Source organism: Cyprinus carpio, chromosome A14, assembly GCF_018340385.1.
Source record: "Cyprinus carpio isolate SPL01 chromosome A14, ASM1834038v1, whole genome shotgun sequence".
NCBI classification, from domain to species: Eukaryota; Metazoa; Chordata; class Actinopteri; order Cypriniformes; family Cyprinidae; genus Cyprinus; species Cyprinus carpio.
In genome coordinates, this window is record NC_056585.1 from 10262809 (window position 1) to 10278445 (window position 15637).

The 15637-nt window shown below is 35.4% G+C and overlaps 1 protein-coding gene across 2 annotated transcripts in view; it reads right to left on the reverse strand.

Moving 5' to 3' along the window:
- LOC109101972 (dedicator of cytokinesis protein 2) overlaps positions 1-15637 on the reverse strand; it is a 92836-nt gene that overhangs the window by 46398 nt on the left and 30801 nt on the right. For both annotated transcript variants that reach the window (XM_042769863.1, XM_042769862.1), the window contains exons 25-26: positions 5640-5782; positions 1812-1907 (exon numbers count right to left, since the gene is read on the reverse strand). In XM_042769863.1, the coding sequence (XP_042625797.1) occupies positions 1812-1907; positions 5640-5782 (239 nt within the window). The remainder of the gene's footprint in view (positions 1-1811; positions 1908-5639; positions 5783-15637) is intronic.

Consider the following 15637-nt stretch of genomic DNA (forward strand, 5'->3'; position numbering starts at 1 on the left):
ATCTGCGCATATTTCTCTTCTGATCCAGATGAGATGACTTGTTCACTGGAGGAAGCAATATTATGGATTATGGACTGTTGTTTTTAGCCGGGAAACAATGGTTTGAAGCCATGGATTGATTTCTTACAAACATCCACATTTTCACTTCACAAGATGTTAATTGATGGACTGGAATGGTGTGAATTACTTGTGGATTTTTGTGATGCTTTTATCAGCTGTTTGTTCATTCTCACGGCACCCATTCATGGTGAACAAGTGATGTAATGCTACATTTCTCCAAATCTGTTCCCATGAACAAACACAATCTACATCTTGAATGGCCTGAGGGTGACTACATTTTTAGCAAATTTTCATTTGGTGAACCATTCCTTTAATTGGAATCAATCGACTGGAAGCAATCAGTCACTCTGTTTCAGTACGGATGCTGCCTATTTAGAGAACAGGCAGCTCACTAGGTTTTGGAACAGAATTTAAATGTATTAAAGATTGAAGTACAGAATTCAAAATTTTTAAGTTGTAACATTTTCAAGTTATAATGTTATTCTAAAAGCAAAAACAAGAGGGAAAGTGTGACTAAAGGGGCTGTTCATACCAAACATTCTCGTATTACATCTGCGCCATTTTTTAGTTGGTCGAATACATAAACATGCATTTGTAAGATGATGTGTCAAATTAAAAGTTACATTTTCAACAAACGTATCACTTTCGGTACCCTTGGGCCACTTTTAAATGTATGCGAATGGCTTCTATTGCTACGTTCATGTCTGATCGAAATTACCATAATAAATAAAAGAGATTCTATTCAGAATTGTTCAGTTTCTTAGAATCAGGAATTATTTATTTCTGTGGCAACACTCAATGCCAGAATTAATGAAATTGCTGCATAACACTATGGCTGCATGTGCAGCTTTATTCATGATGAAAGTAATAAAAAATAATAATAATACTAATCACTAAAATTCATTTACCTCCATAATCTCAGTGAATGTGCATCTGGAAACATCAGCTATAATAAAACAATAGTAAAGATAATATATGTGTAAAGGTACAGCAGCTGTTGTTTGTCTGCTGCCATTTTTAGCCAGAGTTTTCACTGAATTGTAAGTTTCTGATTTGTAATTTGTGAGTTTGACAAAAACATGGGCAGGTTTTAATAACTGGTAATTATGGTAATTTCACCATGACATGAATGTCCCATTAATGCAATATGGATGCAACCGCTAATTTCCTCACAAACACATATTAATGAATTTAAAGTGTAAATGTTTGATGTTCTCACAGACATGTAGCTTCGATGTTAAGATCCATTATAAGATTAATGAATTCACAAACACTGATATATTTTTCTCTATCATTCACACCTTCTCACATGCAGATAAACACGTTTTGCTTCCTAGAGTACTAAAACACACACACTGGTTCAAACGCACGTCTTCCGCTCCATATCTGTCCTGTACTCATGTCCAGATTTGAAAAAAAAAAAAAAAAAAATATATATATATATATATAGTCTAAGACTACATTTCCCACAATGCACTTATTATAATCAATGTATTTTTATACGCCAATATTCTGATAGTCTAAGACTACATTTCCCACAATGCACTTCTTCTTCCTTGTTTGTAAATGAGATATTTAAGATGACATCAATAAAATTGTGTATTTTAATGCAATAAATGTTTCTGGTCTGGTGATAGTAAACCTCAAAATACCAGATCGGGCCTTTGTTTCCATCATTAACTAAGAGTGACATTTGACTTTAAAGAGCGAAAAGGACAATGAATGGAAAGGATCAGGTGGTTTAAACTCACGATGAGAGTGTGTTCTCGGCCCATCGTGATGACTGTGCAGTTTATCGTCCTCAGCAGAGATGACACAATGTCCTGAATGTGCTGAAATGTGTCTCCCTGGAAGAGAAAGAGACAAAAAGCTTGTCATTTGTATTCTAGCGCTGAACCCGCTGCATTCAAATGGTCATAGATTTTCTCATTAAGTCGCCCAATTAAAACACAACCACACAGAATAACTCAAAAAGAAAAAAAGTTTAAAATAACAAAATACTGTTTAAAATAACAAAATAACCAAAATGACTAAGACCAAAATTTAAATAAAAATATATTAATATATAATAAATATATAAAATTTATTTCTAAAACATTTAAAACATATTAATAAAATATATGTAAAAAGACAAAAAAAAAAAAAAAAAAAAAAAAACACATAAGCACATAACAAAATAACTAAAACTTAAATTAAAATGTAAACTGAAAATATAAAACAAAAAGCTTTGATATTGAAATATTAATAAATAATTAACAAATAAATAACTATAATACTGTAGCATACAAGTAATACTAAAAGCACACTGGATGACTGGTGGTTTTAGTTTCTCTCCTACTTCCTTCTCATGAGAGAGCAGGTTAATCGTTGATGTGCAAACATGGATGATTAAAACCCTTCATCACAATGTGTGTGTGAGTAGCGAGAGAGCGAGAGAAAAAAAGTGTGCCTACACGTGTGGACTTGCTTCATCTGTGTTTGTACCACCCCCTCACTAATTTCATGACGCCGCAGAGGGGGATAAAGTAAGGGGATTGAGAGAGAGTAGAGAGAGAGAGAGAGAGAGAGAGAGAAAGATAAACACAGAAACAGCTATTATTATCTAGACAAAAATCTGTTCATCTCTACATGCAGTATTCCATTTCATATTGTGTTTCTCAGCATCAACAGCTCTTCACTTCAGCTGTAGACACAGACTCTCTCTCTCTCTCTCTCTCTCTCTCTCTCTCTCTCTCTCTCTCTCTCTCTGTGTGAGTCTTTGTCTCTCCTCCTTTATTGTCAGTCTCCCCCATCTGTCTCATTCTTTCTCAGTGGTCAGTGGATGTTGTCTTAATCAGGTACACCTATAATCCCTGTGGAGTGTGTGTGTGTGTGTGTGTGTGTGTGTGTGTGTGTGTGTGTGTGTGTGTGTGTGTGTGTGTGTGTGTGTGTGTGTGTGTGTGTGTGTGTGAGGAAGCAGATATCTGTGGCACCAGTGGCCTGTCATACGGTACAGATTCCATTACTCTTTCACAAAACTGCTCCCTCACCGTTCTCACGTCACGCTAGTGAATCCTACAACACCTGTCAAGAGCATGTCCAGTTCATACTTTATTTTATCCCAATATTTGGGGAAAATGTTGTCATGGAAATAATGATAAAAAAAAAAAAAAAAAAAACTCTTTAAGTAGGCTTCATTTAAGCTAGCCAGTAATAAAGAATGAATGATTGAACTAACCAACGAACGAACAAAGCCTATTTTAAAGTTTTCGCATTAAATAATTATTTTCATGACAATAACTTTCGCCCAAAACAATAATGTAATGTGTACAAAAAAATGATAAACATTTAAATTTTAAAGTATTTGATGTGTTGTCTATAACTTATGCTGATTTAAATAAAAAGTCATTACAGTAATGAGAATCTAATGAAAGTCATCACAGAAATGAACTGCAAACAAACTCAAAAGTAAAAACTGTATATATTTATAAATTTAAATATTGTTAGGATTGTTTACATTTCATATATTCATTTATAGACTACCATTTAAATGATTGGGGTTTAAAAGAAATTCATACTTTTATTCAGCGAGGATGCATTAAATTGATCAAAAGTGATAGACATTTATAATTTCTATTTCAAATAAATGCTGTTCTTTTAAACTTTTTAGTCATTACAGAATCATAGAAAAAAAGTATCACAGTTTTCACAAAAATATGAAGCAGCACAACTGTTTTCAACTCTGATAATAATCAGAAATGTTTCTTGAGCAGCAAATCAGCATATTAGAATGATTTCTGAAGGATCATGTGACACTGAAGACTGGAGTAATGATGCTGAATATTCAGTTTGGAAACACATGAATAGATTACATTTGAAAATAAATTTTAATAGAAAAAAGTTCTTTTAAATAGTAACAATATTTCACAATATTGCTGTTTTTAAATCAATATAAATCAAACAAATGTAACCATAATAAACATAATACAAAAATTACAAAAATTTCAAAAATATCACAAAATCTTACCGACCCCAAACTTTTGAACGCTAATGTCTTGTGATTTTGGGATGAAATATGACGTATATTCTATCATGAACTTTAGTTAATTAGCTTTAGTTCATTATATATTAGCAGGATGTTTATGGTTGCTAAGCACCCTCTCATCTTCAAATAGGTGTGTTTATCTGCATTTTATAATGGCTCTAAAAGCAGCTCACCCAGTCACAATATAGAGTAAAAACGACACACTCAGGAATACCTAGACAGCTGATTTCCCATCCTGTAATGTCTGTGTGCTGCTCTACAATCACTCGCTCTCACAGATGTTTTCTCATCTGTATTTTTAGAAGAATCGTTTGAGGTGAATAATGTTTTGAAGGCTCTCCGAGAGTTCAATTCAAGCTGCAACATGAAACATGCCCTGAGAGAGAGAAGGAGAGCGAGCGTCTTCCTCACACGTCTCTCTCTCTCCAGAGCTGTTTGTTTGAACTGTCAAATGCTCTCTAAATCCTGTTAAAGGAGCAGACAAGAGGTCATGACCCCATCATATCTTCATTCTGCTCTCTCTTCAGCACTCCATCATTCTCATCAGTCGTTCAACTTCATATAATCAGACGGGTCTGACCCGCTCACCTCGCCTCTCTGCTTAAACACACACAGCTCTTAAAAGACATTTATGCTTCAGTTGAAGGTGAAGTGTGTCATTAGTTAAATGTTAAAACTCAACGCTTGTAATATTCAGAGTATATTTAAGACATTCATGCATTGACTTTCTGAAAAGTGTGAAGGTAACCCCACAGACTTCTATGGAAGCATATATACTACTTTAAATGTATGAAACTGTTTTCTGTAGTAATGAAAATTATGCCACAAATGCTTTAAATAGATTTTCACTTTTTTTGAACCCAAAAATCCCTTTCTTTAAGAGGAAGCAGCGCAAGTGCTGATTTAAACACACACACACACACACACACACACACACACACACACACACACACACACACACACACCAAAGAGTCTGGGTTAAACAGACAGCGCTGATAAACACACACAGTGTCCTGACCTCCTTCATTACCTTCCTCTCTCACCGTTTCACTGCTTTCTTTGGAAGTGGAAGTTCAGGAAACTCAGTGTCTAAGCGCATCAGCGTTTGGAAAGTGAGATTAGATCATCAGACTTCAAAGGACCCGCGGCCATTTTAGTAATTAAAAAGCCCGCTAACATTTGACATCTAGGTAAGTGAGTGTGTGTGTTTGATTAGTTTTCAAATAATAATCAGAATTCTCAGAAAGTTAAAATATTTGAATCCTCAGAATCTCAGAAACTTCTAAATTCCTAATTAAAAAGTGAAAAAAGAACATTTGATGTTGGATTATCAAACTCGTACATAAATTTGGATCACAACACATGATAACACACTCTAATAAGTATTTATTTATATTTTATTGTAATTTTAGTGCACTTTGTTAAATCAATTTTTAATTAGATTGAACTATTTTTAATCAATGGTTGTAGAATAGAATGAAATTTCTGCTGGAATCCACTGACTATGCTGTGATTGGCTGGTGTATTAGTGTGCTGCTCTCTGATTGGCTCTTACCACGTCGTTTCGGCTCAGCACCTCCAGGATGTTGTTCAGAAGTTCGACGCTGTTGCGCTTCTCATCCTGAAGCCCCTCCCCCACCACGGCCAACGCCCCGCTCAGCTCCCGAAGCATCATGGGTAACAGGATGTCACGGCAGTCTGGAGAGAACATCATAACATGAAGTATGTACTATAAATAAAAGTAAATAAATCTCAAAAATGTGCATAAAAAATTCTGCATACGAATCAGGACGGACATTGTGGAAAAACAGCTTTTTGGCACATGAAAAGACTAATCAAAAGCAATTAACATATCAAATTTGTAAACACATAACAGCGCAAAAAAGGGAAAAAAATATTATGGAAAATTAAAATAACTTCTTATAAGAGCAGGTAAGCTCGATGAGGTCTGTTTGATGACTGACTTTCACTTTCTCTTGCCTCCTAAAATCAGCACATTAAAAACTAATTTAGGCTCTGGCTCGTTACCAGCTGATTATCAACGATGATCAATCTGATTTTGCTGAGAAAGTCAAAGTTAGAGAGAAAGACAGAAAGATGCACTAAAGCAGAACACAAATGTACCGATCAAAAGACAATGACAGACACTTTATTTTTCGGATGGATGGATGGAAGGATGGCTGGATGGATGGATGGATGGATGGATGGATGGATGGATGGATGGACGGATGGATGGATGGATGGATATGCGCCTTGGGTCTTATGTCCAAAAATAATATGTATATATCATAGAATATGGAAATATTGAAATTTATTGAAAAATTGTTATTGAAATTTGAAAATACAAAAATAAGAAACCAGATTCACATCTATGCAGGTCTAAGAGCAAAAGTCTATCCAGAATGCAGCATTTTATGTACAAATGCAACAGCATTTGCATTGATCTGATCCTCCCACACTACATTCCTTTCAACACAGACTCTCTCTCTCTCTCTCTCTCTCTCTCTCTCTCTCTCTCTCTTTCTCTCTCTCAAGGCTTAAATGAGTCTCAGCAGGTGAGTTTCTCTCTCACAGGAGTGCAATGCATCAAGAAAAGGCAGATATCATAAATGCGATGAGTTTCAGGCGGCGTACATCACCAGGGTTTATGCAGAAACGTTTAGAGCAGCTCATCACAGTCAACGGCTGGTTTAACGTACGCTCATAGTATTGTTGCATCATAAACGTCGGCACTAATGCTAATTACCGAGGCGAGCCGTAATTGGATTTGTCACACTTAATGTCCCAGTGAGATGAAGAGCGATGAGACCGAGACTCCTCAGAGAGATAAATGCAGCCCTGAGGGAGAAAGAGTGAATTTTGAGTGATCTGTGCTCATGAAGGCTTCGCTAGTGACGCTTTTTATAGAGTGTCCTGTTTCATCATCAATATCACGGCCAAGAACAACAGGAAAATGTGCCGTCGAGCATTTTCTCAAGGCCAAACTGACCCTCTCACCTCCTGGACTGAAGCAGCAGCCAGAGAGTGTGTGTTTTTCACAATCCAAATTAACCAATAAAACATGACAAACACACTCAGCATCATGTGTACATGCACAAACCATGACATTTAGAATGACCTACACATCCAGAGTTCACGCTCGCAGCGTTTTTCGGCTAAGCAGAAATGCTCTTACCTAACAGGAAGAAACACTTACTCGACAGACTCTATATTACTGTGGACTGATCCTGGCCGAGAGCCACACTAGTGGATGGCCAAAAGTGCTTCATCTATCACTTCAATGACTTTTACAAATAATGCAATTTGAAATTCGAGGAATGTGGAAATGAATAATGGTAAACACTGCACGAGTTACTTTTCTTACAATAGTCAATTGTCTGTCTTAAGCACATCACTTTAATATCTAATCTGTTTCCTGCGAGGAGTGGAAAGACTCATTTAATAAATAATGTTAAGATATTTTGAGTGATATATTTTGAGTGATCTGTTCACAAGTGAAACCAGCAATGGTGGACGAAGTACACAAATCAAGTACTTGAGTAAAAGTACAGATAGCTTAATAAAAATACTACTCCAGTAAAATTATTAAGTACTCCTTTTCGATTTTACTTGAGTAAAAGTACATTGGTTGTGATTTTTAATGTACTTACAGTAAGTCTTAAAAGTAATAAGTATGATGAGTGATTGATGAGTGTTTATCATTTTAATGTGAGAGTGTAACGTTTTAAAAAGAACTCTATGCAAACATTCTAGTTTGAAAATTTTTGACAGCAGGGAAGATGCACAGGCATTCATTTGTTGTTTTAATATTATGTTTCATTTTTACCTAAAACCTACCCAACTGAGACGGTGATACAAAAATGTGGACATGTCCGTATTCAAGCATTTCATACCGCAGGCTCCACCAGCTCGCACTTTTACATCAGATTTAGTTCACAAACAACTGACAGTCTAGACTTAAATATGATTTTCATTTACAATAATAAATCCTAAAATTAGCCACTAGTAACTAACTTTTTTTGTGCCATCAGACACGCGTGCAGTCATGCTCCGAGGATCTTCTGTTCTTTTCTTACTGTGTTAATTAGAGACTCAATCTGACTGAATCATTTGAATCAGTGAGTTGTTGACTCAAGAACAGCTGCAACCCCATCTGTCCAAGTCTAATTCACTAATGAGTCATTCAGTGTGTTTTTCGAATCGATTTAACAGGCTGATTGAAAAGAATCAGCTTGTTCACAAATTGGACTCCACTATCAGCCACTATCACATCTCAGAGTGACCACTTGTGATCAGATCACCAGAGACTGACCATCTTTCTAACTTTCTCCCTCAAAAAGGTCTGAAGTGAAGACTAAATCACAGCACTGTAACTAATGTAATGTCACTGATGTGTCAGTCTTTCTCTCAGGAGGAAAAGATTTTGACAACTGCTCCCATAAGAATCATAACTCAGCCCTTTTCTCTTCGCTGAGAAACCCTCATTCATTTTCATCTGTCATTCTATCCTGAGAGTTCACAATAAACTATTTCACATGGTAATAAGAAGCCATTTCAATTACCCAGCTGCCACAGAGAAAAGTGTACGTGAAAACCAAAAGCTCCTTCATTCACATTAAAGACTGAAATCAGAATAAGCTTTAACTCGGGCTCTTCATGCAGCACTTGAAGGTCTAATTCAATCCCATTTCTATTACCAAGATTTCAGATGTCCGTGCACAATAATACGTTTCGCTACACTGTTAATATACATGTTTCTCCTTGATAAAATGTGTTGAGCATCAAATTCACCTGTAATTCTCTTCTACGGGGCAGAACGAGAGTGCAGCTGTAAATTGGATCCTCAGCTTGTCGAAAATGTTGTTAACAAACTGATGACAGCTGCATCGGACAATCACAAACTTTAAAGTGCAGAATTTCCAGGCCTCTTATTTAGGCGGGACTTTCAGAGCAAAAACAACAACAGCTGCTCTAAACATCCAACTGCACTGAAAACCACCATCGTTCCTATAGCTATCAGACTTTTAAGGCAAGACACTGGTCATTTTTGGGTTAATTTTGCTTCTGTAACTTCTTGTTTCAGACTAGAGGAAAGAAAACATCTAATGTGCACATTAAGTGTTTCTTTTATTGCACTTTATCTTGATTTCCATTTAAATACACATCTTAAAAGGCCATTTTTCAAAATGAGCCACTTCAGCAGCACTTGCACCAAACTTTTTATTCCTGTCTACATTTTAAAGGTTTTACAGAGGAGTTTGTTAAATATTATTTTTCTAATGTATATAACAATTTATTTCTAAAAACATGGTGATTTTTTTTCTGCCCGTTGACAGCAGTTTCAGGAAAAACCTTTATCTCTAATGTCAACAAAATGGAACAAGAATTTTGAACTTGGTTTTATCTAATGTTCCGATTTCTGTTCTGGAAATATATGTAAAATTAATATATATTTTTATAGATAGTGCCTCCTTTGCATTCTTAAACAATTAAAATAAATAAAATAAACGTGAACAGATGGACAGAGAGACAGAGAGACAGACATACAGACGGACAGAGAGACAGACAGACGGACAGATGGACAGAGAGACAGAGACGGATGGACAGAGAGACAGACGGACAGATGGACAGAGAGACAGAGAGACAGACAGACGGACAGATGGACAGAGAGACAGAGATGGATGGACAGAGAGACAGACGGACAGATGGACAGAGAGACAGACAGACGGACAGATGGACAGAGAGACAGAGACACGATGGACAGAGAGACAGACGGACAGATGGACAGAGAGACAGAGACGGATGGACAGAGAGACAGAGACGGGTGGACAGAGAGACAGACGGACAGATGGACAGAGAGACAGACAGACGGACAGATGGACAGAGAGACAGAGACGGATGGACAGAGGGACAGACGGACAGATGGACAGAGAGACAGACAGACGGACAGATGGACAGAGAGACAGAGACGGATGGACAGAGAGACAGACAGACAGACGGACAGAGAGACAGAGACGGATGGACAGAGAGACAGATGGACAGAGAGACAGACAGACGGACAGAGAGACAGACAGAGAGAGAGACGGACAGATGGACAGACAGACAGAGAGAAAGACAGACGGACGGACGGACGGACGGACGGATAGATAGATAGATAGATAGATAGATAGATAGAGAGAGAGAGAGAGAGAGAGAGAGAGAGATGAAAAATGTGTCTCCCAACAATAACAATTAAAATTTATATATGATAAAACATTAAAGTACAATAGGGGAAACCCCAACTATTAAAATATAATTTAAATAAAAGGTAAAGAACACCCACCACCACTAAAAAAAAAACATATAAAACTTTATAAAATCCTTTTTCTATTCTATTGGTGATTTTGTGACAGATCCGACATATTCCCTGCATCCATCTTTATTTTTTCATCCAGGAAACAAAATCCAACTTCAACTATAATCCAGGTTTCAAAGCTTTGAGACCAGAATATTCTCTACAAAAAAACACCCTAGCAACTGCATAGCAATGCCCTGGAAACCATTCTAGCATCATAGTGATGAGTAACACACATGCAAGCTCCACTGACTCACAAAATTTAAAACTCTAGTTGGCAAACACTGTTATAATCAGGGCCAGTGGAATTACTTTTGAAAGCCCCTTAAAGTCTTGAATATCAATATCGATTCCAAGAAACATTCTCATATAAATTCCAAGTTAAAAACCATGGCAAACTCTGCCCACAGATCCTGAAATGAGTGCAACACTTCTATCAACAGACTGTGACATGGAAAAACAGGGGGGAAAAGTAAAAGAATAATAATAAAAAAAAAATGAACAAATAAGAGTGAAGTGCATTTTCCCTGTTGTAATGCCTTTTCACCCAGCAGGATAAACAGTCGGAAAAGCCCTTGGCAAACGTAACCATAACAACAGCTACATTAAGGCCTGAGTGAAAAAAAAAAAAAATAAAAAAAAAACTTTAATTCACTTTCACTGCATTTGAATTAGTCAGATGAGGTGTGTGTGTGTGTGTGTGTGTGTGTGTGAGTGTGTGTGTGTGTGTGTGTGTGTGTGTGTGTGTGTGTGTGTGTGTGTGTGTGTCTTGACGCACTTCATCATTTTAATGCATCACCACTGAGAGAGTGAATAACGGCAAATTTGTGTATTGCTCCCTGTGTGTGTGATTTCCATATTACTCTGGTTATGTAATGTTAATTTCATTGAACCATTTCTCATTAGGATCATTAAGTCTAGAAATTAATTTATCATCAGGGCCACACACACAAACTCACTGTCCTGCTTCAAAACACACGTACAAATGCCAGATTATCTGTGAATGCCTACAGTTATAACTAAAACTAAAACTGAAATAAAAATAAAACTATGAAGAATTATTAAAAAACACAAAAAGCATGCAAACACACACACACACACACACACACAAACAAAGCACAAAACAGAAACATGAAAATTACAAAAACCACATAAAATGAAAATGAAATTCAATAAATGCATACACACCAATGTTGTTACTGTTAACTAAAACAAATTGAATTCAGTGATTTAAATAAAGCTGAAATAATCTATATATTTGATTAAAAAATACTTAAATTTAAAAATATTTTAATGAAAATTAGAAATGTTGCTTTGGCAATTAATGGAAATAAGTTAAATGACTAAAATGACTAATGCTAATAATAATAATAATAATAATAATAACAATAATAATAATAATAATACAATTAAGCTATATAGAAATATGTAACAATTTTACAACAAGTAAAAGCTATGTGGAAGCTATTAAAATTACTAAAACTAAAACTTAAATAAACATGAATTAAAGCTATATAGAAATATTTAAAATGTAAAAAAAAAAAAAAAAATGACAAAAGCACATCAGAAAATTACTAAAACAAACTCAAATTTAAATAAAACTAAAATTAAAATAAAACTGAAATGGAAATAAGTTAAAGTAATAAAATTACTAAAACTAAAATAAAAAAGTTATTTAAAATATATATTTTTTTAAATGACAAAAACAAAATTACTAAACTAAAATTATAACGAAACAAAATAAATGCTAATCCAAAATCACAATAAATACAATAACAGCATATAAGGAATACTAGAATAATACTGACACACACAGAAAAAACATTTAATTATTACAGAAAAAACGTACTATGACTATGTTGAGCTTGAAATTTCATCTTTTATCGCTCGGATGGGTTTCAATTCACAAAGCCAAAAGAAAGTAAAGAGCGCAAAATCTAGGACTGATCGGTGGATAAATACAGATTATTATATCACTCTCTGAGCATATTACATTAGATTGTATTATCGTAAAAATTATAACTTTTTTCATGTACACTGAAAAGTGAAATAAAAAAGTCAGACATTCAGATAAAGATTAGAAGAGTCAGAGGAGAGATGAATTTATGAAGTTCTTTTATTAAAACTAATCTCCATCTCTGGCTTTTATGCATGGTGATTCCTTTTTCAGAGCGTCTGTACGTATCAAACGCACATGGGATCCAGGAGCGCTGGTCTGGGATCAGATACGGTCCTGTGTTTGTTCTGATCTCAGAGAATCAAACTGCTCTCACATCAGCAGATGTCTCTTCAAAAGCAGCTGTGATTTAAAGATCTCTTTTGAGTTAAAAGAATGCAGCAGATCTGCAGATGAGAGTTTCTGGGTAATTCGCTCGTTATTTCTTTCTTTTAACGATTCAATAATTTCCGTCTGTCAGGTTTCTGAGTGTGACAGCGGAATAATTTGAGCTAACTGCTCTCATATTATTATTCACGAATCTAATTTCACATCAAGTGGAAATTAAATGTGTCAAATGCAGATTCACGTATGCATGTGTGTGTTTTCCATACATCATCATTATTTGTGTGTGTGTGTGTGTGTGTGTGTGTGTGTGTGTGTGTGTGTGTTTTCCATTCCAAGGACTAAAGTTACACATCATCATGATTATAGAATATGCACTTAAAGGGATAGTTCACTCAAAAATCGAAATTAGCTGTTAACTTACTCATCCACTCACTTACACATAACTTTTTTTTAACCCATTTTTATCAGTCAACAGTGCGTATACCAACTTCTAAATCCCTTCTGATGCGCATCATTCAGTAGTGTCCTGCATTAGCCAAAATCATGCCAGTCCAACACATGAGTAACTAATCCAATCTAATGTATATAAATGCAAATATTCCCAAAAAACACACAGTAAAGACAGTGACGTGGTCAGCATTGAGGTTTAAACACTCTCATGCAGTGTATGTTTCATTCATACTCGAAGCCTGAGGCCGCTCTCGTGCAGAAGGTCCAGAACTAACTTATGACGTGCAGGGAATCAATAATATGGACAAAGGCATCCAGCTATCACTGTAGCCAAAGCAATCTCTGCTGTAGCTAAGCTGAATAAAAAGAAACATTTTGACTGGTGAAACGTGAAGACAATAAACACACGATTAGCACAACATATGGTTTATGTGTGTTTTTCAAGTCATCTCCAGGTAATAAAAAAGCATTTGAATAATGCAGCGCTAATTGACATTTATTATAGTTGGCTATAGAAACTATAAAATATATGAAATATAAAGTCTAAATAATATACAGTCTGTTTCTGATCTAAAATGCATCAAGGGTCCAAAATAAACACTCACCAACAGCTGAATGCAAGTTAAAACAGCCTTGGAAGAGGGAACTGAAAGAGTTACTTGTCCATTGGCTTTTTAGAATAAATTCATAGCTAAAATTGAACGTAAACAATTTTTTTACCCCTCCATGTGGCAACAAATGTAGAATACTGCTCACATTAAACCAGCAAAATCATGATGTATCCACAGGTTTTTGTGACAATCATAGAGTTTTCAGAATTATACATAATACAGTTACTTACTGCATGTGCTACTGTAAATATGAAACTAAAACTGAAATATTTGTTGAGTCAAAAGAACAGTATTTATTACATTATAAATGTCTTTACTGTCATGTTTGATCAGTTTAATGCATCCCTGCTGAATAAAAGTAGTAATTCAAATAAATAATTCAAACGTACCGACCCAAAACTTTTGGATAGTTCAAAAAAATTACACCACTAGACACCTTTAGCATAGTGCTCTAAATGCACTAATGTTAATCTTGCATACTATTAGTATGGACATTTCAAATGAGATTCAGCCACAGCATCTGCTCACTGCCACCTGTCGCTGTTCCCATCATGCCTTGTTTCTCCTCCAGGTGAGGGACGGACACACTAGATGAGGCTAATGCGCTGGAGGTAATTGCACAGCATATAAATGTCTCTCTCGCACTCATTTCAGAGTGACATTTCACAAAATGGGGCCTCGTTTTCCAGCGGCAGGCCGGATAAATTTCAATTAAAATGCCTGTCAGGATGGCTTACAGGGGACATGAAAATTCATAAAAATAAATAAAATGACACATGAATATATGAATAAGTAACAGCTGGCAGCATCATGTGGGACAAAAGAGGAATCCTTGCATTGTGATGTCAAGCAGGTCTGGACCAATCGCTAGAGGTGAAGGAGCAGTGCTCATGAATATTTATGAGTGCACTGGACACATAGTGAGTGAACGGCTTGTGATTGTGCTCAATAAAATGCATGGATTTCATTCTGAAACCTGATGTGTCTCATGCAAACTAAGAAGATGTGGAATGCTAAATGCTAATTTGCGTAGAAATCTGTAGAGTGGATCTGATTTTGTGGCAAGCAGAGCAGAGACAGGCACAAAAAAACTGATCAATACCCTGCAGTTTTGGTGTTTAAAATGCTCTGAATTTCATTTCACACCAGACTTGATAGTATATAAAGTCTCTGTGAAACTCAACTCGAGTTAATTCTGGAAAACAGTAAGACAAAATGCCACAGCCAAAAACATCTGTCTGGGATCAACAATTAATAAAACAGCACAGATTAAACTTATCAGGTCCGAGAATACATGTGTGTCCATCATTAGTGGTCGACTAATCATCTGTCAACAAGTGACGCTGATATCAATAACTAGAGAGCGGGGCGGAGGGTGACTAATATGATGTCGATATTTTGAATAATATTGCCTGCCACGATGTAATTATAGAAAATAAGATGTACATAAATGTGCTCCATATACACACCCTGTATATTTCAAAAGAGATGCTACAATAGTTTTTTTTTTTATTAATATTTTGAATTAGTTTATCTCATCTATATATACTTTCATTTTAAATTTAGTTAGTTAATTTTGTAGTAATTTTGTTACTACTGGTTCTGGGGTTTATATGTAAATGTCTATATCATTTTGATTAATTTTTATTCTATTTATTTTAGTACATCAACTTAAATTAAATTAAATTAAAATGAGAAATGTTGTCTTGGCAACTAACTGAAATATGGACTCAAAAGTTTTTTAGATTTTATTTCAGTTACTGTTTGTTTTATTTCAACTTACAAGAATGTTTTATAGCTTTTTATAGCTTTACTTCTAGTTTTAATTAAATATATAATAACCCTGATCATGCACTGACAAGATTGTTGGTTCA